General features: G+C 48.8%; 10 protein-coding genes across 10 annotated transcripts; 8 read left to right on the forward strand and 2 right to left on the reverse strand.

The window, feature by feature from the left end:
- Nucleotides 1–1,140: 1,140 nt before the first annotated feature.
- On the forward strand, nt 1,141–2,123 carry F5B22DRAFT_33435 (uncharacterized protein). The gene has a single exon (XM_047970832.1). The coding sequence runs from the start codon at nt 1,491–1,493 to the stop codon at nt 1,917–1,919; it is 429 nt and encodes a 142-aa protein (XP_047833007.1). The 5' UTR covers nt 1,141–1,490; the 3' UTR covers nt 1,920–2,123.
- Nucleotides 2,124–2,731: 608 nt separating this feature from the next.
- F5B22DRAFT_33438 (MFS toxin efflux pump) lies at nt 2,732–5,055 on the forward strand. The gene is made up of 6 exons (XM_047970834.1): nt 2,732–3,034; nt 3,132–3,216; nt 3,295–3,496; nt 3,551–3,685; nt 3,753–4,140; nt 4,210–5,055. The coding sequence occupies exons 1-6, from the start codon at nt 2,816–2,818 to the stop codon at nt 4,888–4,890; spliced, it is 1,710 nt and encodes a 569-aa protein (XP_047833008.1). The 5' UTR covers nt 2,732–2,815; the 3' UTR covers nt 4,891–5,055.
- F5B22DRAFT_33439 (uncharacterized protein) lies at nt 5,056–7,310 on the forward strand. The gene has a single exon (XM_047970836.1). It carries the CDS (start codon nt 5,221–5,223, stop codon nt 6,568–6,570), a length of 1,350 nt encoding a protein of 449 aa, XP_047833009.1. The 5' UTR covers nt 5,056–5,220; the 3' UTR covers nt 6,571–7,310.
- F5B22DRAFT_644237 (uncharacterized protein) lies at nt 6,873–7,502 on the forward strand (the record flags this gene model as incomplete). Its single annotated transcript, XM_047978395.1, has 2 exons — nt 6,873–6,940; nt 7,001–7,502. 2 exons carry the CDS (start codon nt 6,873–6,875, stop codon nt 7,500–7,502), a joined length of 570 nt encoding a protein of 189 aa, XP_047833010.1.
- A 640-nt stretch (nt 7,503–8,142) lies between these two features.
- Nucleotides 8,143–11,030, reverse strand: F5B22DRAFT_634841 (dolichyl-phosphate-mannose-protein mannosyltransferase 1; the record flags this gene model as incomplete). The annotated part of the gene is made up of 4 exons (XM_047977044.1): nt 8,143–8,640; nt 8,768–10,524; nt 10,588–10,877; nt 10,948–11,030. 4 exons carry the CDS (start codon nt 11,028–11,030, stop codon nt 8,143–8,145), a joined length of 2,628 nt encoding a protein of 875 aa, XP_047833011.1.
- Nucleotides 11,031–12,383: 1,353 nt separating this feature from the next.
- On the forward strand, nt 12,384–14,371 carry F5B22DRAFT_33596 (Pre-mRNA splicing factor PRP21 like protein-domain-containing protein). The gene is made up of 2 exons (XM_047970848.1): nt 12,384–12,673; nt 12,745–14,371. The coding sequence occupies exons 1-2, from the start codon at nt 12,583–12,585 to the stop codon at nt 14,265–14,267; spliced, it is 1,614 nt and encodes a 537-aa protein (XP_047833012.1). The 5' UTR covers nt 12,384–12,582; the 3' UTR covers nt 14,268–14,371.
- Nucleotides 14,372–14,875: 504 nt separating this feature from the next.
- F5B22DRAFT_597144 (UBX domain-containing protein) lies at nt 14,876–17,031 on the reverse strand. The gene has a single exon (XM_047974289.1). The coding sequence runs from the start codon at nt 16,647–16,649 to the stop codon at nt 15,033–15,035; it is 1,617 nt and encodes a 538-aa protein (XP_047833013.1). The 5' UTR covers nt 16,650–17,031; the 3' UTR covers nt 14,876–15,032.
- A 995-nt stretch (nt 17,032–18,026) lies between these two features.
- Nucleotides 18,027–18,951, forward strand: F5B22DRAFT_33623 (uncharacterized protein). Its single transcript, XM_047970852.1, has one exon. It carries the CDS (start codon nt 18,115–18,117, stop codon nt 18,730–18,732), a length of 618 nt encoding a protein of 205 aa, XP_047833014.1. The 5' UTR covers nt 18,027–18,114; the 3' UTR covers nt 18,733–18,951.
- Nucleotides 18,952–19,253: 302 nt separating this feature from the next.
- F5B22DRAFT_634844 (uncharacterized protein) lies at nt 19,254–21,075 on the forward strand (the record flags this gene model as incomplete). The annotated part of the gene is made up of 2 exons (XM_047977045.1): nt 19,254–20,037; nt 20,144–21,075. 2 exons carry the CDS (start codon nt 19,254–19,256, stop codon nt 21,073–21,075), a joined length of 1,716 nt encoding a protein of 571 aa, XP_047833015.1.
- A 1,600-nt stretch (nt 21,076–22,675) lies between these two features.
- On the forward strand, nt 22,676–27,683 carry F5B22DRAFT_33790 (uncharacterized protein). The gene is made up of 2 exons (XM_047970874.1): nt 22,676–22,851; nt 22,996–27,683. The coding sequence occupies exons 1-2, from the start codon at nt 22,813–22,815 to the stop codon at nt 27,601–27,603; spliced, it is 4,647 nt and encodes a 1,548-aa protein (XP_047833016.1). The 5' UTR covers nt 22,676–22,812; the 3' UTR covers nt 27,604–27,683.
- Nucleotides 27,684–27,713: the final 30 nt, after the last annotated feature.

Genomic DNA, 27,713 nt, shown 5'->3' on the forward strand with positions numbered 1-27,713 from the left:
ATAAGCTAAATATATAATAATAAAAAACTAATATAATATATAGCGGATTAATTATAATTTTATAAAGTTTTTTATGGAATTTTAAATTAATAGTTAAATTAAAAATTATAATTAGAATATTAATAAAAAAAATATTACTTTTTTTAATAAATTCCCTAAATAAATAATAATAAATAATAATAAATTTAAAAATAACAAATGAAAACTTATTAATATAAATTAAGCTTAACGCCCAAAGGATTTAACTTTTCTAAATTAGGAAAATATTAAAAAAAAATACTTCTAATAAATAATAATAGCTTATATATTTAACAATTCCTTTAATTATACCTATTAATTTAATTATTTTAACTAATTTAATTATATTTATTATTTTAACCATTTTAATCAATTTAACTTAAATTATATTAATATAATAAATATATAATAAAAGTTTCGTTTTATAATTCCTTAATTTACTTTTCCTATTTAATGGTTACTATAATAATTATATAATAAAAGTTTTATTTTATAATTCCTTAATTTACTTTTCCTATTTAACGGTTATTATAATAATTATAAGAATACGGTTTTATTAATGGAAGGGGGGGTTATTACGTAACAAAGTTATATAATAGACTAACCGGGGCCTACCCTACTATATATTTAAACCGTAGTTTTTTAGGTAGCCCGAAGGGCTTAGGAGTTAGTTAGTTTATGTTACTAGATTAGTCCTATTTAGATCCTATTTTGCGTAGATCGTGACCTCCACGCCCTACGCGCCCTCAGATTGAGTGTCTCTAGCCCATTACAATTATGTTACCGGGCAGCAGACAGACTTCATTTGAGGGTAGAGATATCAGGCGCGCAACCGTCGACACAGCATGCTAATGTTGTTCCAATTAAAATGTTAAATATGAGTTAAATCCCAAATACAGTACCATCTGGACATTTGTTTTGAGACAGAGGACTAAGGAATACGTTTGAGTAGAAATGATGTGACAAAGTATTTCATTGCACACCGCCGGCCGTAATTTTGGTTACTTGATATAAAGGGGTTGCAAACAGGTATTAGTGTAAAAGCCCATGGATCACTTAAGAAGATGCTAGCCGGCTTAATGCAAAACGTTTTATGTTGCAGATATGAGAATAGTCATCAGTATTCTGACCAAAGTGATGAACCTCAGCGAAGCGGTGTATCACTTGTAGAACAAAGACAGATAAATAATGACTGACAATAATGATTAGCTATGTGATTCACGATGATTATGTTTGACCTTCATCTTCTTATCTCTGCATCACAGCTAGAATCTTTATCGAAGGCAACGGTACTTTGATGTTTCAGACAGCCAGGTACTCCAAGAAGAAAAGGCAATTCAATACCTCCGGTCCTTGAAATCAGAAACTCACCACTTCTCTCGCTCCATCTTGTTTGCAAGAAGTTCAAGCTACTACATAAGCTTGACGCAAATCTGAGAGCTGCTCGACGACTCTACGATTACCCGCACGCAATGACATTAACAGTACGGAAAGATAGGAGGTATGAGAGCGGCCCCGATGCCAGTGAAGTCCCGCGGCGATCATGCTCATCAAGCCTTGACAATCCAGGAGCCACGTCATACACCTCACATTCATCGTGCGCGATCTGCCTCGGAATACAGACCTATTCGCTCTATTCAATATGGACTATACCCGGCCATCCCTTGTCTTCTGAAAGAACATCACAGGTATCAAAACGGAGGAGAGGCAGCTCACCATCAGCCGGACTGCGTCAGCCTATTGGCATCGTCTGCTGTCACTGTCGCTATCATAGCAGCGGGTCGGACTATTCGAATCCCAACAATGCCGAGTGTCCTCACAGGACTCTTCCAAGATGCAGGAACTGTCCCATCATCTTCACTGCGCCGCGAATGAGATATGGAGTGTGCGAGGATGGTTGAGCGCACGCCTATTGCGCAATCGAGAAGTCGATACAAGACTTCCCATAATACGAGAGGGGATATGGGTGTTGAGACGGGTCATGATGCTGGTCCCGATGGGTACATCAAGGCACCAGAAAACCAGGACGACACACACAACCAAGTCACGGCTTGCCGAAGACTAGGTAAGCTGCAAGCTAAGAAGAAACATGCCGATGGCTGACCATATATCGGTAGCTCTAATAAAATGATCTGAGCCGCAATGACAAGTATACTCAGCTCTGATCTGATTGTTCAAAGGTGCCGATCCAGAGAGGAGGGTGTGAACTGGCGTAGTGAGTGTAGACTGCTACTAACTACCTATGTCATCACCACAAAAACGCAGTGTGTATCATGCCACAGCGTAATCTTCATGCGATATGGAATGCGCAATAACAAGCAAGGCAGCGAAAAAGTGCTATGCCAACTAATGAAAGAGTCGGCGAGGGTGTGGATATCGACAATCTGGAGCACACGACGAAAGCCTGCCTATGCCTACCTAGGTACTCTGATAGCTTATGGTAGGATGCTCATTCGATCTCTGACAGCGAGCAACTCTTTTCCTCGGCTATAAAGCAGCTAGTTTTCGTATTGACTAGAACACAAATGATCTGACCTACTCTACATCAGAGCTATTAACAGTTACTCTCGCGCCATGCATGATATCCTTCGGTTTCTATTATATACACGCTGGCACAGATACAAGCTAGCTAGCTAGGGGTATGGGGTCGTAGATAGCGCAATGTCCGCAGTGCATCGCACACTAAGCTAGGCACTCACATACCGCTATCACTTACACGACAGTGCTATTTCAATAAAACCTGGCAAATCTTCATCACATCTCAACATATTCCATCAAAATAGAGGCGATTGAAATAATGGATGCATCGGCGAGGATTGATAAAAACGAGGAGAACAGTTCGAGTGTTCCGGAGCATCCCGAAAAACCGCCCGGATTGAAAGTGGTAGCTAGGACTGCGACCGATGGGCCAACAACGCCCAGACATGACGATGATGATAGCCCAGATTACCTTCGGCCATGGGAATTGATTCCTGTTTTCACGGCAATGGCACTCGCCATTTTCATTTTAGGTCTCGCAAGTCATAATCCTACATCTAGATGATCCCTTCTTCCTTTCTTTCCTCTTCAATTTTTTTTGTGTGATTTTCTTTTAACTGTTAATCCATCTCCAGGATAACACAATTGTAGGCACGGCTACTCCCACCATCACCAATGAATTCCACTCGCTGACGGATTTCGGGTGGTACGGGTCGGCGTGTAAGTCTTACCCAAATGTTATATATTTAATGACCTCATCACGATCCCTCCCTTATATCTGACTTTTGATACATGTAGACCGACTCTCGACGTGTTCCAGCCAGTTTCTATTCAGCAAGATATATGAGCAGTGGCGTGTGAAATGGGTTTTGATCATAGCTGTAGTCATCTTGGAAATCGGGTCGGTCGTGTCCGCCTCGGCCAGCAGCTCGCCAGCCTTCATTGTTGGGAGGGCCATCGCCGGTTCTGGCTCTGCTGGAATTCTGATTGGCGTGTTCATGTGAGTCGTCTCGTCCATTTGGTCTCTCTCCATTCCGACTTATACATCGTGCAGCGCGATAACCCATTCCGTTCCACCGCGCTGGAGACCCATATGTAATAGCACCATCGGCGGCCTCGAGTGCATTGCCATGATCGTTGCACCTATAATTGGAGGTGCTCTAACGACATACGTTACTTGGAGGTGGAAGTGAGTTTGATTGTTCTGATGCAGCCTCAAACCAGCCCCTTTTCTAATTCAGTCCTGCGTGTCTTAGCTTCTGGCTTAATTTACCAGTTGGCGGCGTAACCATTGCTATCTTGGCCGTACTCTTCAAGGACTCGAAAAACCAGAAAGTCTCGAACGATTCATTTGTCTCCAAGCTCAAGCAACTTAACATCCTCGCCCTTTTCATATTCACGGGGAGCATCGTTTCCCTTTTGCTAGCATTAGAATGGGGCGGTACCACATATGACTGGGATAGTGCTAGAATTATTGTGCTTTTGGTCGTCGCTGTGGTTTCCTTTGGCGTCTTTATGACATGGGAGGTGTTACGGAATGATCGTGCTACTATTCCTAGCTCTGTCTTACTTAATAGAACGGCAGGATTATGCGTTCTATATGCCTTTTGTACTTCGGCGGCTTTTAATGTCGTTGATTATTTCGTGAGTTAATTCGAATCTAGCTCTGATACGCTACGAACCACTGAAATTATTGACCACAGTCGTTCATAGTTGCCTATATGGTTCCAGGCTATCAAAGGGGCGTCGGCTGCTAGCTCGGGAGCAATGCTTCTTCCATCGATCATCGGCCTTGCTGTTGCCGCTATAACCTCTGGCTTCATTGTCTCGTTCTTCGGATACTATACACCACTGATGGTGCTTGGATCGATTATGATGACCATCGGATTCGGATTTCTCACAGCTTTCACCCCGAGTACGGGGTCCTCTGCTTGGATAGGATGGCAAGTTTTGTTTGGAGTCGGAATTGGATTTGCAATCTCCCAGCCATGGACAGCGATTCAGGTTGCGCTTCCTCCCGAAGATATCCCTGCGGGGTTGTCGGCTATCTCTTTCGCTATTAGCATCGGTGCTGCACTTATTATTTCCATCTCGCAGAATATCTTCTCGAACCTTCTTCGAGATGGCCTAGCGCGTATACCGGGCGTAGACGTTGAGGGAATCATCTCTCATGGTGCGACGGATTTGTTGAAGCTTGTACCTCCATCGCAAAAGGAGAGAGTGCTCGGCGCATATAACTGGGCGGTAACAAGGACGTTCTGGGCCTGTGTAGCTGTAGCCCTTCTAGGGTTCCTTGCTGCGCTGGGTATGGAGTGGAAGTCCGTCAAGAAGTCTGACAAGGTCGGAGATGTACAGGATACGTCTGTCGGGGGAAAAGAAGATAGTGCTGTATAGTGTGCGATGCACGTGGGATGAATCGGAAGTTGCTGTACAGTTCTAATCCGGGAAACTGGGGATGCCCCTGAAATATTGACTATCCACATAGTCTATTTCGCCAAGTTGAAAGCATCGAATTCACATTTTCATTCGTACACACCTAGCTTTAATAGCTCATGCTCAAGTCCAATACAACAGCTCTGACTCGACTTTAGTTGTTAAATCGTACCAGGGGGTCGGAATCGACGGGGGCTGTTTCCCCGCACGGGTGATTTGAATAAGTTGAGGCCCAACCCTTTTAATAAAAGGTGCCTGAGCACACTCCAACATACTCCAGACATTGCACTAATGCCATCTATATCTTGCCACTGTGGCTTCGCAAGGCAGACTGTACGTCTTCGTGGCCAGTCTCCCAATGCTCCTCAGGAGATTAGTATCTGCCACTGCAATGCATGTCGACACAACACTGGTTCTCTGTGCGTCTCCTACGTCGAGATTAAGAAGCCGGACTTGATCGAGGGCCTCGTGAAGTACCATTCTGAGACCACGATATTCACTCGATTTTTCTGCGGGACCTGCGGCTGTCATATCTTCCGCAGGCTTGGAAGCCCCTTCGACAATGACGGGGACAGGGCACTTCCTGGAAATGACAAGTTGTGGGCTGTCGCTACCGGTGTGATCATTGGTCTTGAGGATAACAGCAGAGAGTCGCGCCAGGGAATCGATGAGAGGTTGATAAGATACGTGGGGCATATAAACACTGCTAGTACGAAGGACGGCGGCTTGAGTCCGTTTATACAATGTGTTGGGAGTTCGCAGGAGGTGGAAGTGGCTGAAATCAAACCTGCATCGCCGAGACACCGCCATACACATACTATAGAGCAACTTGAAGGGTCAGCTGATCATGTGACAGTAAATGCACCCTTGGGAGACAAGAATCAAGGGAGCGAAGGAGAAGCGACCATGAACGCCTTCTGTCACTGCAAGTCAGTACGATTTCATATCACACGCCCTAATGATAAGAGTAAACTTCCGCGGTCCAACTTCCCAGACCTCATGGTGCCCTATCATACTGGCTCACCCGAGATTCGAAACCCCAAAGACATAAAGTGGTGGCTACGCCCCGACATTAGTCTCAATTCTGCGGAGCTCGAAAGTCAGTCAGCACGAAATGGTAAATTGAGGCGATATCTTGCTGGTACATGTGCGTGTCGTTCCTGCCGGCTTACCTTGGGCTTCGAAATACAATCGTGGGCATTTATCCCGAGGGCCAACATCTTTTTCCACATTCGCAAGGAACAAGCGAACTTACCGGGCCCTCAATCCGGCACTAGCAAAGATGCCTATGGCATAGTTCCGCTAGACTTCGATTCCCTACCAGCAGGTATTCTGAGAAGCTACGTAAGCAGTCCAGGCGTGCGACGCGACTTCTGCTCCAGATGTGGCGCGACTGTCTTCTGGAGAGATCGATGGCGACCAGAGCTCCTAGATGTCAGCGCTGGGCTGTTGGATGCCGAAGAAGGCACCAGGGCTGAAACTTGGCTAGACTGGTGGACTGCGAGAGTCAGCTTCTCTGAAGATGCTGGAAACGGTCGGACGGGAGAGATGGCTGATCACGCCAGTTGCTTGATCAATGGATTGGAAACTGGCCTGCGAGGATGGGGATTATGGGAGGAACGCGCGGAGGAAACTGCATGAGGTGTTGTGTTGGTACTAGAAACTGTGGTTGAAGGCACCTGTCGTGAATAAGTTCATATTTCGACTTGCATATTGCAATTCTACTCATAAAAAATCTTCACTGTAATAGGGGCCACAATCTTCCCTCCCTCCTTTAGATATTCTTTCCAGTAGTCTACCTGTATATCCCAAGCCGGCCGTCTTTCATTTCGGTCTCCTTTTCTCCTCAATGCCCTCACATTTCTCACACTGTACCGTCAACAGACATTTCTATTCCATCAGCACAAGACATGGGAAAGCCACCGTTTTTCAAAGAAAATACTATGGCTTCAACCCATCAAGATGCTCAAACCAAATTACTTTGGGTTTGGTCCCCTGAATCGGATGTACAGTAAGTGCCCAACGATATACCGTCACCTCCGCCAGATTTAATAGTTTCTCGTTATGACAGTGCGGTTGCAGACATAAATTTGTTTACCGAGTACACTGAATATGCCTCCGAAGGCATCAGTACCTGGGTGTTCAAAGAATCACGCAACGTCCGCGTCGTGGGTATTGGCACAATCGAGGCATCGTTCGTCAAGGGAGACAACGCATTTTTCACTGTCATGTTGACGGATGTCTTACATGTACCCGATCTTGGATTCAACAGTATAGGGAACACGGAAGATATCGGCGCAGGTGCTAATGCGGAGAAAGAGACCGGTTATATTCTCGATTGCCAACGCAATATCATTGCCTGTTTACGGCCTCTCGGGAACAAAGCCCTAAATTTTTGGCCTCAACAATGCGACCCCTCCACTGGACTGGCGATAGAACTTCAATATACTTCATATGACGAGCTTTTGCGCGAATATCAACACTTACTTATCTGGGAACGACAGGAGCGTGAACGTTGGAAATCCCATGCACGTAAGGCAACATTGCAGTATGACGAGTCCGACACATGCTAGATATGTATAAGGGTGGCATTTGGCTTAGAAAGAAAGTTTCTAGTCGTCCACGGATTCAATCCCCGCGACAAAGAGCATCAGAAGGAGGGGCGTAAGATGGCTCCTAGACATACAAGCTTGATGCCGTCAATTCCTCATGCTTGGGAGCTCATGTCGTAAATCATTCACCTATTCTGTTGCATGTACAAATGCAAAGGAGGGTTTGATTCCATGGCAAGCAGTATTCACACATTCACTAATACCATTTAATCGACACGTCCGTAGTCAATCAGTCAACTTATACTATTAACTGGATCTCTTCTCGGGTTCTCTGTTTGGCCACGCTGAAATCAGACTTCAAGTTCTTACATCCATTTGATTTACAGAGTTATAATAGACCATTGTCGACCACATAGTAGATTAGCTAGTAAGCAACGAAGCTATGGGACAAATTGTTTGATTGTGTCCCCCGTTAATTCCACTGTTTTTCTTCAAACCTCACAATTCCCCGTTCCTGAGATTTGTTCCTTGACTCCTCATTAATGTAGATAATATACAGAGACATATTCATGCCATGTCAGACACCGGATGAAAAGTTAGTGGTCTCAACCATACGCCATATTTTCTGGGAACCTCGAGTCTCATTTATGAGAGAAGCAGATCAAAAAGTAGCCTCATTGCCTTCACTGGCGGGCTTAGGAGCTTTTCTTTCTGCCTCCTTCTCGCCATCCTTGCTTGATGACGCCTCTTTTGGAGCATCATCAACAACGGGGCCCTTCTTGGTTTCCTGATTGGCCCCTTCAACGTCTGGATGCGGAGGTGCGACTCCGACGTTAGCTAGCTCGTCTGGGGACATCAACACTTCGTTGCCATCAGCGTCAATTACTCGTGTCCTTGTTTCGTATTTTGTTTTGAACTCCACTTTTCCCTCGAGCGCCTTCACCTGCTCTTCATTCAGAAGGTTGCCGTCTTGGTCTCGGTACTCGACCTTCTCCTCACGCGCCACTACCTTTTGTCCCTGGGGCTCAAACTTGGGTGCCCCTGAGATGACCCCATTGTCCTTGTCATTGGCCGCTGCAGGCGCACCCTTGTCCTTGTTTGCGGCAGCAGGCTGTGAGCTAGGTATGGGATTTGTGTTGATTGCAGTGTATGCATCGTACTACACAAATCAATACGTTAACATAGATCTCAAGTGACGGTGACCAAGCGAAACCTATCAAGGGTTCCATACAGCAGACTATCTAGCCCCTTTGTCTCGATGGCATGCCTTGGGAAGGAATACTCACGCTTTCTAAGAAGGTATTGCAATCCCAGTCCCAAGTGTCAAATAGCTTGACGCGTTGACATTCCGACTTGGTCCAGGCATTGCCATAAGCTAGCGGGGCGTAAAGGGCAAAAACGACGGCAGTGACAGCCAGTATAGCTACTACGCCCACCTTGTTGACAATCGGATTCTCGCGGACGCCGGGGATCGCAAATCGCGCTGTAATGAAATCGAAGACCTGGCAAAATGCTAAGACGGCAAAGAACAAGGCAGGGAAGTAATGGTGCAAGAAGAGTTGGCGGCCCATTAGGAAAAACGGGAAATAGTGGAAAGCCCAACCAAGTACCCATGTTCCAACTTCGAAGTCAAAACGCTTGAATGTGGTGTTTGAATAATCATCGTAGCTCCGTTGCCACCGAAGGACGGCAATACCCTTGATAAGGAGATACGTGACAATGGCCAGGGTAGAGGACCACCAGATGATTGGGTTACCGATGAGGTAGATCTGGCGATTATTCTTGCCCCAGAAGTTGATACCACGACGAAGGATGGGCCAAGATTCAGGGCGCGAATCCCATGCGTGTGACTCGACTAAGCCGGCATTGGTCTTCCACATAACCTTTTGAAGCTCCCAAAATTTACCAAAGAAGCCGGGGTCAACATAATTGACCTTCTCAGCGTCGCTGGGCAGAGCAGGATGCATATTAGACTCGATATACCAAAGACTATTTGGAATTGTACCGCCCTTCGCGCATGTAACCTCTTGTTGTTCGGATGCCCATTCAGGAAGCTTAACCTTATGAGAGAAGAGTACACAGCCAGTCATGATGTGAACGAGCCTGAACTTGGTCTGAAGAGTGCGTAGTCTTTCGCGAGCTGCGCCTGTTGCAGATTGCTTCTTAACAATCTCAACACGGAACAAATCATTCGCATCACCGGGAAATCCTTCGTATCCATAGGCCGAAACCTCGTTTTGCCAGTCCTGCTCACTGACAGGCGGGCGTACATCGTGAGAGTGAAGTCGACGGTGGGTGGGGAAGTGATAGAGTCGAATGACGTCGCCGTTTTTGATATAGTTTTCGGTAATGTTTTGAACATTGTCCCATACATGAGTTCCGTTGATTTCAACACCATTGGCATCAAGGGGTTGGGTCTGATTCTCCATCAGCCAGATATTGTTCTCATCCTTGTGAGGATATAGAGTAATCTGTTGCTGCTGGCTGCCACCTGGATACATTAGGGGATGAGAGTGGAGATAGCCTCCCTGTGTATTCACGTGGCGGATAGATACACGACTGCCGAAAGCAACATCGGCTGGAACATCTTGCATACCCTTGTTGTTTAGTGTAGCCTGGAACTCGGAGCTCATGAATCCATCGCCATCGCCAGGGTTCGATAGGCATACGAAATGTATGGCGAACATGGCCATGTAGAAAGATACCGGGATGATGATCAGACAGAATGCACGCGCGAGAAAGTGCTTGGCCAAGATGCGCATGGTAACCGTCTTGGTATCTCCTAAGAGAACCCATAGTTGCACTAGAGTGAGGGATCCTACCCAAGCAATAGTAAAGAGGCCAACCCATTTGATACTAACGGTAATACCGAGACCAAGGCCGGTCATAACAAGCCAAAACCACCAACTGATATCGAATGCCTTCGTTGGGCCTTGTTCGTGTTGGTTCGTGAATGATGTGAAGGCCAATGCGGTGAAGGCTGTTGCGACGACGAGAGGCGAATCGAGCAAGATTAGACGGGCTTGGGTTAAAAGACCATTCTCTGCGATATAGCGCGATATCAGCAATTGGCCTTGAAGAATGCATCAGGGGGACATAAACTTACCGAAGACGATTAGAGACGAACCAAGAGCTGCAGTAGCTGTCCGACATCCAACAGCTTTCAGTGTCAGAAAGGTAATCGGGACCAAGAGGATTCCACAGATGGCTGGGAATAGTCGCATGGCTACGTATGGGACATTGGGCTCGAGATAATCCTTGCCAATCTCCTTGAAGTCGAAACTGCCATCGAAACCCGCAAGCCAACCAGAGAGCGCAATCAACATCTTGGCCAAGGGAGGATGGACGTCCATAAAGAATTTGCCTTTAATATATTTAGTAGCAAAACCACCGAAGCTATCGGCAAAGATATCAGGTTAGTTCATGCTCAAGAGCCGTTGGGGCGGGCATCGCGCAGTCTGCTTACTGGACTTCGTCAAACACTACGCTGGTAGGTTGATAGATACGGAAGAGCCGTACAACGGCTCCTATGATGGTGACCAGTATCATGACTTGGTAGTCAGATATAGGGAGCAAGAAGACATCGTTGTCCTCGACGCCATCAGACGTATAGTCATCGTGGGACTTTTTGGTTTGTATCGGTGCGAGGGACTTGGAACCTGCGGGGGGTACACCTGTGGGTGTGAGCGGCTTTGCCGCGTTGGACTTGGCCATGGTGCGTCAAAATCTGGAGACCGTGGAAGAGTTGAGGGACGAGGACGAGGACGAGGACGACAAGAGGAGATGAGAAGATGTCGTCGTGGCCTGTGGAACTCGGCTGGCGGGTGATTACAAGGCCACACCAGAAACCATAGGTATCACAGAGTCGCGACACGGACACGGAAGGAAAGGAGATTGACGATTAATTAACGAGAGTCGAGAAAATAAAACAGGCATTAGAAAAGAACCATAGGATGGACAGATATCCCAGGCAAGAAGAACAACGAAGATAACTTGGAATAAAGAGAAGCTAGCTGGAAACGAGGCGTGGTGGAAGGACTTCCGGCCAGGGCTGAAAGGTATGTAAGTTGTAGGCTAGAAAAGTATATCGTGCTTAATCCAATTATATGGGATAAGGGGCGTGGCCTGTGAATGGGCTTGAGGGACTGGGGCCAAGCTGCTATTCTGGTTCGGATGAGATGATACTACAGTGGCCTTATCCAAGTTCTTGGGTTAGCACATCATGGCAGGGGAGTTCTCACTGGATTAGGGGGCAGTCTGCCCCTCTAGGTACATACCTACAGGTAACTACCTAACTACTTACCTAGTCTAGAATATACGTAAGCACCTACCTATGTACATACGGATACCTGGTTAAGTAGGCAAGTACATTGGTACATATTCAAACCTTTTCCTCGCACTTAAAAATACCAAATCAGATATACAAGTTTGGGGTTTCTGTTAGGTCTTGGTGGAAATTAATTTGCAAATATGTATATGTATCTTTTCTAGATAAAGCACGTGGAGGATATGCTATGTGATATGTACCTAAGTAGGGGGTTTAACAAAGATGACGTGTAGCTCTAGGACAGTTAGGTACCTATTACCTACATTAGATAGGTACTACCTGTAGTGTACTATACTTATGCACTGTAGGTATACAGAGAAAGAATTGGCCAGTACCTATGTAGCCAGGCATCTGGAATGAATGAACCATAAACCAATACTACGTACCTTACAGTACATTTCATACATACCACCGGCCACGACACAAGTTTAGATAAATTGCGTGAGTTGATCTTGGTGGTCTAAGCGTTTGCAGTACGGCTCCCTCCGCGGAGGAAGTGTTGTTCCGCTTCCATACTAATGATGCCAGCCAAGTGTGGATGACTGACTGGCTGATTGGTACTTTACCTCGTACTGTAGCTACCTACTGGATGCCAAGGCCAAACGCGCTACCTAGCTGGACTACATAGGTACATAATCTTTTGCTACGGTCAATGTTAAGCTCAGATCGCGCGACTGCAATTACGACCACAATCACTGCGAACGATTACGGGACGATCGCCTCACTATCTGCTCTCGTTACAGCGCAAAGGAGGGTCTGAGATCGCCGAACATAATGGCTGCAGCTACTAACGGCGATGCAGCGGCGGCTTTAGACGACATCAAGCCTCCCCAGGGTGTTATCTTGCCACCCAAAGAATTCAGAGGTGCGGGTTTCATTGCCAGCCTTGGACTCCCGTTCCCTCGCATGTCACAGCTAACTGACATGGACGTATAGTAATCCTCGAGAAGACGGCCGGATTTGTCGCGCGAAATGGCCTTCCCTTTGAAGATCGCCTCCGAGAAAAGGAAAAGAACAACCCCAAGTTTAGCTTCCTGAACCCCAGCGACCCGTACAATCCCTTTTACCTATGGAGATTTAGTGAGATTAAGGAGGGCCGTGGCACGACAGTCGCCGCGGGGCGGACAGGTGAACCTGCTCCGGTTGAGGAGAAGCCGAAGGGCCCTCCGGAACCTCCAAGTTTTCAGTTCTCTGCGCGTATGCCAAACATCAGCGCCCAGGATCTCGAGGTTGTGAGGCTGACTGCGCTGTTTGTCGCGAAGAACGGTCGACAGTTTATGACGGCTCTATCACAGCGCGAAGCCGGCAACTACCAGTTCGACTTTCTCCGACCAAACCACAGCTTACACAACTTCTTTCAGCACCTTATCGATCAATATTCCCTGTTATTGCGGGCCGGGGGAATTGATGGAGAGGGTGGACGTGTCCAGCAAGAGCGAACAGCTGAACTGCAACGAAATGTCGACGACAAATTTCACATTCTCAACCGCGCTAAACACCGCGCGGAATGGTTGAAATATCAAGAGACCGAAAAGCAGAAGAAGGAAGAGGACGAGGAGAAGGAGCGTCTATCATATGCACAAATTGACTGGCATGACTTCGTCATTGTTGAGACTGTCGTATTTACTGACGCTGATGATCAAGCAAATCTACCTCCCCCAACGTCACTTTCTGAGCTTCAATATGCCTCTCTTGAGCAGAAGGCCAAGATTTCCATTAGTTCGAATCTGCGAATCGAGGAAGCGATGCCGACTGACGATATGAATGCATACGGTGGATATGCAACTCAACAGAATTACACCATTCCACATCACCCCGCCTACCCAGCTCAACAGCCACCCCCTGCACAACCTTACCAACCAAGCCCACCGGCCCAGGCCCAGGTCCCTCACGGAATGGCACCACCACCAAGGCCTAATGGAGCTATGGAAGATGAAGAAACACAGAGAATTCGGGAGAGGGAGGAGGCGCGCGCTCGTATGCAACAGGCACAGGCCGAGGCTAAAGGAGGTGCTCCGATGAAGATTAAGGAAAATTACGTTCCCCGCGCTGCGGCGCGCGCTGCGAACAAGCAAGGAACGCAGATGGCCCTGTGTCCTAACTGTAAAGAGCAAATACCCATGAATGAGCTTGACGCGCACATGCGAATCGAACTACTAGACCCTCAATGGAAAGAGCAGAAGGCCAAGGCCGAGTCGCGATACGCAACGACGAATTTATCAAGCATCGACGTGGCCAATAACCTAAAACGACTAGCTAGTGCGCGAGCCGATATTTTCGATCCCGTTACGGGGCAAGCTGTCTCTGAAGAGGAAATGGCGCGTCGGAAACGGGCAGCGATGAACTCCTTTGACGGAAACCTCGAAGGACGAAGCCAGGCTCACATCAACCACATGCAAAATGTCAACGTCGACGAGCAAATCGCTCGTATCCATCAAAAATTCGCAAAGGATAAATAGTCTCGCCTGACCAGCCTACCAAAGCAGGGGGCAGAGCATGACAAACGCAAATAGATCATGTCACGACAGCTGCACATCAGGACAACGATGGTTTGAGGTGCTCAAGCAATGTACATGACGGCGCTGTATTATTAAAGGGGGTAACGAAACTTGAGACGACGAACCGTCAACGTACGCGTCCCGACGCTACAGGTAATTACCCACGATATGATCTTGTCTTATCATGGAAGCTCATGGGTCATATCAGCTAGCTACTATCTCACTCGCGTGGCGGAAACAAAGTCTCTACGTTGGATGACGGGATTGAAATTGCTGCACATCACAGGCACCATACCATGTATTATCATTTCACCAGCGGATATGGACGCATGATGGGAGGGCAATGGAAATATGTATCAAATAGGCGCTGTACCTACCTACCTGCCTACTTCATTCTAGTAGGCATTTGAACCAGTGAGTTACAAATTTGTCGCTTTCGATCAAGACTGGCTCTTAACTTCAAGCTTCCTATCTTATACTGGCCCACGTGATACGTTGAAGTTGGCTATGATGAGAATCTGGATACTCCGAAATATTGGTAAAGGCGGGGATATCTATGCTGTGATTAATTTTTTTTTTTTTTTTTTTTGGCAGGATTCGCGACCTTGGTAGTAGTATTGTAAAACTTCTTTTGCATATTACAAGCAAGGTGACAATTGCCTGCCTCGCTACCTAGTAGTTGCCTAGTATGAATCTCTAAGAGTAACGTCGTAAAACCGTCCAGCTTCAAGACTCCTCAGGGTCAGACTCGCCATCAGACTGGTCAGTGCCTAGTTCGACAATCAAGTTGCCTGACCTCCCGATCCGCTCACTAAGCGTGGCCTTCGCGTCCGGTTCATATACGACCCGAGGCATGGGCGATGCAATGCGGAAGCCGTATTCATGGACATAACCCTCTGGCTTTTCCGCCGGGAGATCTATCTCGTCATCGTCTTGTCCATCCTCGCCTTCTCTCTTCTCGTCCTCGCCATTTAGTTCCGGGTTCGTAGTTAACATGTCGTAACACTCGACAAATGCATACAACTCCTCTACGGTCGTCGCCGCAGCGAACCGGCGGACAATACGCCCCGCGACTGGCAGCATTAGCGCAAGGCGTACGACATCCTTGGGATCCGCATTCGAGCCTGGCTCCGGCTTGATGGTTGTCGCGCGCCATCTGCGCCATTGCTGCCTCTGGCGCTCGCGTCGCTCGGCTGCTTCGGCTTCTTCTTGGGCCTTCCGCTCTGTTTCTGCTGCCGCTGCTTCGGCTTCTTTTCTCTGCCTCGCACGTTCACGATCGCGGGCTAATGACCGCTCGTAGGCATCATCTTGTTCTGTACGCAGGTTGCGTGAGACTTGCTGTGCTGTCCGTTCGGCACGGACCCCCGCTAGGTCGGGCGCATACTTGTTGATGGCCGTCTGGATCTCCGCCAGATACGTGGAAGGGGAGAGAGGACCCGCTAGCCTCTTGACGATACTCATGCGCGTGCTGCCTTCTTTCGGCGTAAGACAGACAAGACACGAAAATGGGAACTTTGTACAATTATATTCTGCGGCAACTTGATAGGCTTCTGAATCGAGTACATTGCCACCCCATAAGATGATGTTATTCGCTGGGTCATTGATAAAGTTGGTCACTTCAGGCGCGAGAAGCGTATCTCTCGTGAAGGATTCCGTATCGTCGTGTTCTGGTGACATAAGCACAATCAGCAAGAACTTGAGATCTCGTTTCGCCAGGTCCAAAGCTTGTGCAAATCCCCCCTCGTGAAAGGGAAGCGCGTTGGTCCCATACTCCTCCTCAAACTCCCGCCGAAGCCGTGCGGCTGTATCCGGCGGCATCAACATGCGACGGCCCTTACTGCCCCTAAAACCGGTTGTCATGCTCGTTGTTAATGCTCGTGGGCGTAGAGAAGGAGGGAGGAAGGCGAATATGTAAACGAATGTGCGGAAGAAGGCCGACACTGCGCGGTACCCGAAGTTGAATGGCGCAAAGATAATGGCGAGGAGGAACGGCGTGCGCCGTGTGGTAGTTGGCTGAGGCACTATTCTGGGGGCGGGATCGGGCCTCTCTCGCGGCCGGGGACGTCCATAAGGACTCGACGAAGCTAGAAGGCTCTCTTGTAGGTTCTCATGTCGTGATTGCTGTTGGGGAGCTTGGTTGCCCGCTGCGATAGCCTCGGCCACTGGATCAGGACCTTCGCCATCGAAGAATTTAGCTATAGCAATCTGCACGTTCCATTGGGATCTCTCCAGAAGGGGCACGGCATCTTTTGTGTCCTGCGCGGTAACCTGAGTGTACTGCTCCAGCGCTGCCCGCTGATCTGCAGAGAGATGGCTTATATCGACACCCGCACCGCTCGCCATGACTGCCGGGTCTGGACCGGGGGAAATTAAGCACCGACAAGTTCCGCTCGGATTCTGACAAAATCAACGGTCCATGAATAACACTTTATATTGCTTATATACCTGTGCGAAAGAGGAGGAAGCGGGAAGCGGGTTCACGGAATTGGCCAAAAGGGTTGATTTCTGGCCAAGGATAGGAGTGTCCTTTGTTGTAGGTTAGGATCCAGAAACCAACTTGCTAATACAATTAATCAGGCAAGGAAGCGGGTGAAATGTAATTGGAGCCAAAACACATGTAGTTATGGACAGTCCAGTTTACACATAAGGACTGGGTGAAGTATTCGAGGCTGCGTGTTCAAGTTGAGCAAGCACTGGGACCAACGGATGACGGATGACGATGGCGGATGGGTCTGTCATCACTGCTATTGCTGTTTCAGGATTAGCGCTGCAGGCCAGACTCGACTGGAAATACATAGTACAGTTGGCTTTGTAGTGCAGGTAAAGCACAACTTACATGAATAGGTACTGGTACCTAGGTTAGGTATATACGGAGGTCGAGGTCGTATACTTATGTACGTAGAGGTATACCTAATACTTACCTATTTACGCTAACATCACGATAATACTTACCGTAAGTAGGTGTGGTTGTGGCAGTAGCTATACTACTGCTTACCTTTCCACAAGTGATTTGATGTCATATAGGGAGGTTTCAGTGGTGAAATGAAGAGCTGAACGACCTGCCTTTGCTATGGTGAACTTCAATATTTGTTGTTTGTTTGGTATTAATAAAAAGACAACGATGAGAGGGGCATTACGAAGCCACTCCGGTAGCCCCGGGGACCTATGGGTTAATAATCATCATCACACCCATGCCTCCAGCCTACCGGTATTTCTTATCTTCCAATGGACTCACTATCTGCATACAGATGTCTAAAATATAGGTATCTAAAATCTATCTTAGTTTGCACCCTGAATTGCTGGGTGTACATACTACCTACTAATGTATGTTTTCAGGTTCTTGCTTTCATATCATGGGCACAAAACCCTTTGAGACATCTCTATCCGCTGCATAGAGGGAAACCTCAGTGAATGGTGACCCCTTGACCCCACTCAAGCCAGCGTAAGTACCTAACCCCCACCAACACAGAGGATATTGGGCCATTATAAATCTTATCTGGATAGGTAGGTACCCGCCTAGGTATGCCCCAAGCCCCAATGCCCCATCGCTCATACCCCCCTCTTCCCCTAGTAGTGGCCACACTTCTTCCATCACAGACTCACCCACCACCACGCCCTCACAATACCTATAATAAACTAACATCGAGAGAATCAAGTACGCATAGAGCACATGTAACTGCTTTGAAATACCTATTGCTCCAGTCAGTCATTATTCCTTGTTGCCATCTCCATACCTAGTACATCATAGCCTGTCACTTTGAGACAACGCAACCTTGGAACGCAAAGGTACAGACCCTGCCAGACCACTATGCCAGACCCCCTCCAACAACAACAACAACACACACTTCAAAGCCAATCTCCCTACCCTGCCCTAGGTACCTTGCCCTACCTACCTCATCTCACCTCACCTTGCCACCTCCTAGCACGCCTCCCTCTCAGCTCAAGCTTCAACTCCCAGCTCCATCAGCTTCCCCAGCTTCAAACCTCGACAATCGTATCTTCTAGTTTACTGAGTATCGTAGTTCCACCGTCTTTGCTCCAGACCCTTACGTCCGCCTGCCTGTTTACACTAGCTTCTTGCTCAACTCGTGCATCTTGCCTGGTCCCATCTGGCTCCCATCACTCGACGACTTCGATCCCATCGTCCGTCTTGCCTCTGCTTGCACTTCGCTGCCATTTCGCTGGCCCGTCATTACCAGTACGTCTGGAGACACATCCTTCTTTCCCAATCACATCTTCTGGCACGTGTCGGGAGCTCCTGTGTATTACCTTCCCGCGGATGCCACATGATAGTCAACCCCCCCCACACACAACCCGATCCTGGCTGTGTCCCCCATGCTTGGGCCAGAGTGTTAATTTGAATGCTATATGTAGACTAGGAGAAGTCCGGGAACCGAGCATCGGAAGTGAGAGAAACAGAAAGTAAAACCAAATCTTGGGGACGATATCACAGCTCTAGAAGTCGAACTCTCGTTCCTCCCGCTCTATTGCTCCACGCGTTTGCACTTGCACCGGCTGTTCTTTCCACGCAGTGTGTGTTTTATCCGTGTCGATATTGCAGTACCATTTTGGGTCAGCTGGGCTTTCCGTTGAAAACAGCGTGTCTGTGTTCGTGCCCGCATCGACGAGCGATATGTGATGGGTAGGTGGTCATCAAGACTTTCAGTTGCCCTGGAACGGGACGACCTATACAGAATAGCACTCTCAGCATCATCGATCTTATTGCCTATTTCGTAATGCCCCCACCGGTTCTAGTGAGCTCTTCCCCAGCATCAGAACTCAGCCAGCCAGAGTGGTATCTATTGTTTCGTTGTCAACAATGCGTGCTTACTCTCTGTAATTGCTGCACCACCACTCGATTCCATGACTGGTATCGTAAAGATGAATGTTGTCAAGTCTTTATGGCTAATACTATCACGATACGACCTTATAGGCACCTATGAGAATATGTCACCTGAATCTTCGTCATCGTTATTACCTGATCGACCGATCCGTCCGTTACCGAAACGTCGACTTCGAGAGCGGCTTTCTCCTGATGTTGCCCAGAGCATCAAATATCCCCCGGCACCACAGACTACGACACCATTGTTCCTCTACCCATACCACTCACGAGAAGAGCCCGCCACAGGAAGTACAGACTTGATAGGCACCATCCATCGAGATAATGGGCTCAAACCCGCGGCGGATGCTGGTTTTCGTAGGAATGGCCTTGTGGGTAGTCGTGAAGATGACCCCCCTGTGAACCAGGCCAGACGGGCGTTGGGCTCCAAGAGTTTTCACGAACCAGGAGAGGAACATGGGGTACGCGTGGCCCAAAGATCTGGGCTCCAAAGACAACCAAAGCCACAACCACCTCCATCTACAGCCTCTTCCGCAGATGGGTACGATTCGTTCGAGAATACAAACAACAAGAAGAAAAGAAAAATACCAATTGCGGGAGAAACGATATTGAACGGGACACATGTGCTGAATGAGCCGGCATCATTCGGGATCCCCTCACCGCCGACAACTGTGGAGGATGATGGCGTGGACCATGTTACAACAAGTACTTCATACTACTCTGGGGGCGCTCTCAGTAGTGGGCAGGGGATTTCTGGTCCTGGAAGGGGAAGATATGGTAGGATACGAAATGGTAGGAGCCCTTTGCGTGCCCTATCCGATTCGAATGCCAACTGGACTGGACGCAACATGAAGTTGCGCTCAGCGGGTCAATATCCCTCCCCTCCTGCTGGTAAGTACGGGTTCGCAAGTTTCCTCTGAAACACTGGGGTTTATATTTCCTGATTACCCCTCTGTGTTCTTCTCATTATTCCATACTTACTTTTTACTATTGTCAGAGAGCCTAGGTATCATATCAACGGCCATTGCCAGCGCTGAAAAGTTTCCAATGGCGGCAGGGCAGGAGAATGTCAGCCTTCTCCAGCAACAAATACCTACGAAGCCAAGCTCCCGCACATCAACGCAGTTTACCTTCACGTTTGGTGCTCAAAATCTAGCTTCCTGGCCGGGGTCGGACCCTGCTCCGCACGGCATATCCGGTTCTCATCGTGCACATCATCCGAGTTCCACAACTGAGTATCATGGCACCACTGCTAGAAGTACTCAGACACGGTCCGGTACATCGCCTAATCTATCCGGACTTAGCAACACTCACCCAACCGATGATAATTTTGGGAAAGGGGCGCCAAATGCGGCTGACCCGCCCAAGAAGTCCAAGAGACGAGGCAATTCGCTTCTACGAGCCGCCCGACAGCGCCGCAGGGATACAGAATACCAGAATATGCATCACCCGCCGGCGCCGGAAGATTATTACCTTTGCGAGTTCTGTGAATATGAGCTCATCTTCGGCCACGCACCCGAAGCTTTAATTCGTCAGTATGAGATAAAAGACCGTCGTCGGCGCCGAGAAGAGGCAGAACGACGCCGTCTTTTGGAGAAGGCGAAGATGAAATCACGGAAGGGCAAAAAGGCGAGCACCAGCAAGGGGGTGGCTGCCAAAGGTAGTATCTCGGACCGCACCTCGGATCGCACTTCTGTGGCAGCCAACGATGCGCAGCATCAACCTCCCATAGCTCACCGGCACGATCAAGACGAAGGCGATGAAATCCGGAGTGAAGCATTTGATTCAGATGATAATTACGACGATCATCTCTCGCACGAGGATGAAATGCCGACGCTAGTACCTGATGAGCGATATGTACAACCCACGTACCCTGCTCCGGCAGGCGCCCCAGATGCCGGAGGCGGGCCGCCTACAAGGCGCAGATAGTTAACGTGTATCACCCAAAAATTCATCGGCATATCTATTAGAGAGGGGACCTCCCTGCTCCTGGGGTTCACTCGTGTAAACCCCCTCATTGGGCTGTTGGTTCATTGTTGTAGATACATAAAGCCGTTGTTGGGAAGATGCCGTTATTAACGGCAGGCAGCTCAGATGCCAACGACATGGTTAGACGGGTGTAGCTTTATGTAGTCTGAAAGCAGGCAGGAGGATCACGTTAGAGGATAGAGATGTCAGCATATCATACCGAACTCTCTCAATGGCGGTAGATGATAGCAATCCGCGACTTGAGGAAGCCGATGCTTGGCATAACTAGCTGTCTGTAGTATATTGCAGGTAGAATCATCAAATGCCCCTCATCATACCATCCATAGGCCGTGGTTAGGTGGGTGCTATTAGTCGTTGTTGTGTCCTTCTTCTTGAACACGAATCTAGGTTAGATTGAATAATTCAGAGGGTTATCTATAGCAACGTGTCCATTGCCAGCCAGGTCAACTAAAACCCCAGGGCCAGTGATGCCCAATTTGCGTGGAGAGAAATGCGTGACGTCATAGTCTGTGAAGCCGTGCCCCGATGCCACGATAAGCAGCAGATTGCATCCCCTCTACCCTTATCCAACAGGACTAAGCAACGCAAGCGCGCCCACATGTAATACTAAAGTCCATATAATATAATTGCTGTCTACATACATAGTAAGCTCGGTAAGTAAGTAACAGCATTAATGAATACCCGAGATGTTAGTGCAGGCACTGGGTTGGAATAGGCAACTCGAATAGGTATTGAATAGAGAGGCAGTGCTGATGGACCGCGGGACGCTACCTACAGAAAGGAAAAAAGATAAAAAACACATTAGGCGAAGCAGCCCCACGGCGCCGCTCTGAGCTAGCTAAAAGCGGAGGAAGCACATCTCCCAAATCGGCTAGGCTGTAGTTGCTCTACCGGACCTGGTAGGCCCCTACTGCGTCATCAATTCCGATCAGGGACCACTGCATTACAGAACTACAGAACTAGGTAGCACAGTAGCAGCAACACGCCATCAGAAAAGTCCAGCGGTGTCCAAGGGGGAGATTTCTGGTCTCGCACTAAGATCGACATCGATACAACGCGAGGAGACGTGAAATGCGTAGCCTGTACCTTCAGCCTCACCGAGAATGCCAGTTCGGGGCAGTACTGTCTACCTGATGGCAGTAATCTGCATAGGTACCTATCACCTAGATGGACCCAAGTTCCGTCTGGGTGGCTTCATGACCATCGCATCGCATCACGTCGTTTTGCATTACCTACTTTACTTTACTTTCATTTTATTGCGCCAACACATAAGTAATAACTCCCAATCCCAAACCAACCTGACATTACTCGCCATTATCACCTCACTCTCTTGGTTCTCTTCTTTCTTGTCACATATATATATATATATATATATACATACATATGTGTGTACATACAGTTAATTCATTTTATCCTGTGCTATATCTGGTATTGGACGGGTCCATTCAGTCGCAGCTGAGACACTTACATACATACTTACCTTATATGTTTTAATGCTCCCGAGTTATTATCAACTGCATCCGTAACCTCCAGGTTTCATCACATACTTGGGTACCTTTCCCATCCATGCAGGTTTCGCGTACATCGCCTGCATACATCTACTTAAGCCGCGTTGTTCCTTACCTCCTCTGCTAGGTAGGGTCTGAACCCTACGCGCATCAACGTCACAACTACACAATGTTTGGTGGATCACGGAGGCGCCGGCCTCCCGTTGCTGTAAGCGACCCGTATCTGTATCCCCTCTGTGGTCATGTCGTGCAGTCATAGTAGCTCTGCTTATCCATCCATCAACTCTTCTCTACATTATGATGATTGCTACCTTGCGCTACACTGGATCTACTGACCACCATGGCTGGCTAGCCTCTGAACTCATCTACCGCGGATCCAAATGCGACAACGGCGGCAACATCCGCCTTCATGTCTGCTGTCAACCAAAACCCGAACAAGACACTGTCCTCTGCCGCCGCCGCCGCCGCCCTCCGCGCCCGACCCCATACTCCTACAAATGTTGCCCAAGTACAGACGAAACGTACCGCTCGCCGGAGCGCCTCAGTGTCTTCCTCGGGAAGCGCCAGGTTAGCTAATGGACATGGTCAGCTCGAAAGACGAGGTAGCACATCAAGCATGACGGAACGCACATTTCGATCCCCTTCTCCCCATCGAGCGTTGTCAACATCCACCCATGAGCAACAGCCGCCTGTTCCTCGCATTCCAGACACTCATAGAACCTCTGCACCGAACGTGAAAAACATGGGCGTCGCCATGCAAAACTTCCGCACGGCTTCCCAGAAGATGGCAGATGAGCCACCTTCCTGGTATCTTCGACCAACAGGCGATATCAGCAACGTGCGAACCTCGGATTCTGCGATGGCAATTGCTAATTCTACGCCGCCTCGTAACTCAAGTACAGCCAATTCTCAACCTATCAGGTCGGATAGTAGAAGCTCAGTCAATTTCTCCTACCCTACAACTTTCCGTCCGCAATCACCCCCGGCCTCTCCCACTCAACCCTCTGTGCCAGACCTCAAGCTGGTACCACTTCATCCATCGGGCTCAGCCTCAAACCCGAGTAAAGGACCATTACCAAAAACCCGCCCGGAAACTGGCCAGCAGCTGGTGTATGATCCGAATTCGAGGAGAATGGTTCCACAGGCCCCGGCCGGAGACGGTAGTGCGTATCAAGTGAAGCAGATTGCAGAGAAGCCTCAGAAAAGGAGGCGAGACGGTCCTTTGCGAAGAGAAGGAAGCCAGCTGGCTAAAGGGACCGTTACACGAGCTAGGGGGAGTATGGTGGACGAAAACAAGAGCTTGCGCGAAATGTCGAAGCAAGAAGAAAAGCAAGAGGAACTAACGGCCAGAGCATTACCGACTACAGAGAAGCACTTTGAAGCGCAGCATTCTGATATTAAATCGACGGGAGTGGAAAGCACCGATCACAAGGGTTCAAGCCCACCACCAGAGTCAAGCGGCTCAACCCCTCAACACTTGTCTCTATCAACGCAAAAGGCTGACCAGCAGCTGCAAGATGTTTCTCTCACTGGTCATTCAAAGCAGATTCCTATATCGACCGCACAAGATAAATCTCCAATAAGTGATAAAAGGCCTGCAGTGGAGGAACACCAAGTACAGCCGTCGCAAACTGTACGTGATGCATTGGACTCTATGCCGACACAACAGTTATCATTGGAGGCACTTTCACCCTTGCAATCTAGTGAGAAGGTAGACCGCCAGGAATCAATTCCAGAACCTCGTCCTTTAACGACGATCGTGGAGCCCAAACTGCCAGAAGTCAACAGCGAGCAGAAGATGATAGTTGCGGAGAATAGGCCTGTTGTCGAACTTTCCATAGAAACGAGTCACTTGACACGTTCGAGCTCTAATAGTCCTGCACGACAAGCTCGATTTGCCCCCAGGCCTTCTGAACAGCTTGCAGTTAGACACGCTCCTCTGCCTCGCTCGGCGTCTCCAATAAAATCTGCCATGAAGCAAACCAGTCCAGTACTGCGAGGGGTTTCGCCATCGGATAACACGTCCGATCCCTCGCGGGCCGGAACTGTTTCACTAGATAGGAATGAGGAGCCCGTCGTATCGAGGAAGAAATCAGTGCGTGTGAGTTTTGATGATCAGGGACCCGTTGTTGTCGGAGATTCGGCCGCGGCGGCGGAAGAAGATACTCTGATTACCCAGAGCCCGTCAGGAAGCAAGAGAGCTTGGTTCAGTAATATAGGGCGCAGTAAGAAGAAGGATATCGCTTTAGATGACGATGAAATTATGAAACCACGACCGGCCCTACCAAGCTTTGGCAGTATTCGAGAGAAGAAGAACCGAGAGCTTGGAGAACGGCCCCTTGTCCGGCCGCTTGAACCTGCTCATTCACCCGCTAGATCGCCCTCACCTGAGCTTCGACCTCAGAGTTCTAGCACACTGAACGATTCGGAATTTACGGAAGATTCTGTTTTGGGCCAGTCCAGTGATAATGCTCTTGGTTCCCTGTTGGCTCATGATCAGACTTCGCGTAACGCAGCAAATATCTCACGATTTAGGGAACCGTTGCCTCCAGTGGTTACCTCTATAGAGGGGTCTGGATACAGTTCAGATAGCATGCAGGGCTCGGATAACGAAGATCATCCCGACAGCACAACTGGACATGGCATCTCAAGCATAAACTCAACCTCGTCAGATCCACCCCTAAAACAGTCAGACAAAGACAACAGTAATCGACACACACAAACCACTAGCAATATTCATACTAAAGATGAGCAACCCCCTGAGACGCCGACTACACAACAAAAGGATATTCCGGAGATTTCAGTCATTCAACCAAGCCCTATGTCCGTTGACCATGGTTCTCTTGCAAACGACTCATCAACTCCGTTTTTTGATGTTCCCGGTGGCTTTCCTGATTATGGGTCTGATGCGAGTGCGGGCAGTCAGATCGAAGCCTCCAGGGAAACGGCCCGTGTGGCTATAATGGAGCCTACGGCTACAACTGTACCGTCCGACCGGGCTAGGCATTTACCTCAGACTGCACTCGAGACGGCTAGACCTGTGGCAACTTTTGACAATGAAGATGAGTCGGACGAGAGCGTCTATAGTGACGCTTATGAAGACATTCCAGATCTTGATTCCGGCGGATTCATGTCCTTGGATGCAATTGTTGAAAGTCATCATACTGCTGAGTCGAAGAATAGCAGCTCACCAATTTCACGGAGTTCTCTAGTGCCCGTCGCTGTGGGCAAACCTGAGCGCGATGCTGTCACAGAAGCCAGTTTGGCTAGCCAAACTGAGCCAACACCACCCGGAGGTGCAGATGACTGGGAGCAAGCAAAAGCGTTTTGGCGTAGCTTAACCGCTGAGAAAAGGCGTCAGCTTGAACTCGAGGCAGCGGAAGAAGCAGGCGTAGATGGTGACCGAGAAGAAGCCTCCCAACCCATTCGGAGAAATAGTAGCAGAAGGAAGTCTTCAGAGGTCACACAATCGCCAATTAAAACTTTCCCGGCCCAAGTGAACCCCATACAGCCAGAGTCTCGCATGCGAATGTCCCTTAGGAAAGGCCAAGCCACCAAGACCGCGAGCACAGAGCCTCGACCAAGTATGCGTAAATCGTTACGGTCCAATGGAGGAACTCAAACTATTGCAAAACCATCGCCTCGGGAAGCAGGTCCAAATATACTACCCAAGTCATCAACTTCGAGTCGACATGAAGCTACAAAAGCTCGAGCGCGCTCGTCAACCCAGCCAACCTCGAACAGTGGAATTAGTACACAAATCAAGCCCACCCTACAGCGACGAGGATCTGATGCTAGCGATAGCAGTTTCAAACGTAACCGTCCTTCGCCTGGTGGTGGTTTCGCGTTTCGCAAGACGATGCGCCAATCCTCACCTGCTCAGCCGCGCCACGAGCCCACCGGGGGATCAGGACGTTTCAGTTTGCGGTCTCTATCCCCAACCGGGTCGGCCACTCGGCCTGGATCAAACGCCAGCTTTACTACTTCTTCTCCGGGTGTCCTGAAGCGCACATTACGGTCCAATAGTGAATCCAGCCATGAAAGCAAAAGGTCGTCTGTGCATTTTCCTTTATTCACGCGATCCGGAAAGTCAGCTTCCAAGAGCTCAAAATACACAAGCCGCTTTGAAGACTCTAGCGATGAAGACGAGGGAACATTTACCGGCTTTCGAAGCCGCATAGATGATTCGAGCGACGACGAGAAAGATCATCCTCCATCCACAAAAGAGTCCAAGGCTCTGGGGAAAGGTACACTACGCAGTTCTGCTACGGCACCTAGTTTCTCGAGGCCAGCTCCTGTACCAGAACTAGAGGAAGACTCGCCCGAGTTGCCCGATAGTGATGATGACATGCCGAGTCCACTACGCAGCCCGCAGAGTAGAGTAGCAGCCAGTCATGTTGCTAACCACATGGGAGAACGACGAGACTCAGGAGCTATAGGCACTTCGACTCTGAGCCGGTCTAGATCTGGTCGAGGCGGATTTACCCCTTCGTTGACATCCCCTGCACCCCCAGCCAAACGCGGATCACTACTAGGGAGACTGAGGCTCAACAAAAGAGCGGATCAGGGTGGCAAAATCCAGCGGGCGGAACTCGTGGATAGCGCGGCACGTCGTGACACAAGACTCGAACGAGACCAAGGACAACTGAAGGGCTTGCGTAGTGACCAGCCGTCGAGCCCAAAACTGCACAAAAGGACGTTCATAAGCCGTCACGAGGGTAAGACTTTGCAGCGGCCGACATCTGCCGGGGATCTACTTGGTCGAGCTACAACCAGCACCGTCGAGCGCCCAAATCTGGATGGCAAACGAAGCCTCAGCCTCAATCTTGGGACCACTCCCAACCCCAACCTCAACCAGGAGAGCCACGAATTCGAGAGTGCTAGTGTCGATAGCTCTGGCGTGCAGGTCAAGAAGAAGAAGTTCGGGGCGCTGCGTCGCATGTTCAAGCTAGACGAGTAGGGCACGTCAGCAGCGAGCAAGAAGAAGAAGCGCAGGGTTTTAGTCAAAAGGAGGAGGGCGTTTGGATATTCGTTGACCTCGCAGGGGTTAATAACAAGTGCTGGAAACTT

Source organism: Xylaria bambusicola, assembly GCF_022495145.1.
Source record: "Xylaria bambusicola strain CBS 139988 unplaced genomic scaffold F5B22scaffold_10, whole genome shotgun sequence".
NCBI lineage: Eukaryota > Fungi > Ascomycota > Sordariomycetes > Xylariales > Xylariaceae > Xylaria > Xylaria bambusicola.

Coding starts and splice junctions, on each gene's coding strand:
- F5B22DRAFT_33435 (XM_047970832.1), top strand. CDS start 1,491: ATGACATTAACAGTACGGAAAGATAGGAGGTATGAGAGCGGCCCCGAT.
- F5B22DRAFT_33439 (XM_047970836.1), top strand. CDS start 5,221: ATGCCATCTATATCTTGCCACTGTGGCTTCGCAAGGCAGACTGTACGT.
- F5B22DRAFT_33623 (XM_047970852.1), top strand. CDS start 18,115: ATGCCAGACCCCCTCCAACAACAACAACAACACACACTTCAAAGCCAA.
- F5B22DRAFT_33596 (XM_047970848.1), top strand. CDS start 12,583: ATGGCTGCAGCTACTAACGGCGATGCAGCGGCGGCTTTAGACGACATC. Junction 12,674..12,744: donor GCCACCCAAAGAATTCAGAG/GTGCGGGTTTCA, acceptor ATGGACGTATAG/TAATCCTCGAGAAGACGGCC.
- F5B22DRAFT_33790 (XM_047970874.1), top strand. CDS start 22,813: ATGTTTGGTGGATCACGGAGGCGCCGGCCTCCCGTTGCT. Junction 22,852..22,995: donor GGCGCCGGCCTCCCGTTGCT/GTAAGCGACCCG, acceptor ATGGCTGGCTAG/CCTCTGAACTCATCTACCGC.
- F5B22DRAFT_33438 (XM_047970834.1), top strand. CDS start 2,816: ATGGATGCATCGGCGAGGATTGATAAAAACGAGGAGAACAGTTCGAGT. Junction 3,217..3,294: donor CGGGTGGTACGGGTCGGCGT/GTAAGTCTTACC, acceptor TGATACATGTAG/ACCGACTCTCGACGTGTTCC. Junction 4,141..4,209: donor TTAATGTCGTTGATTATTTC/GTGAGTTAATTC, acceptor AGTCGTTCATAG/TTGCCTATATGGTTCCAGGC.
- F5B22DRAFT_597144 (XM_047974289.1), bottom strand. CDS start 16,649: ATGGCGAGCGGTGCGGGTGTCGATATAAGCCATCTCTCTGCAGATCAG.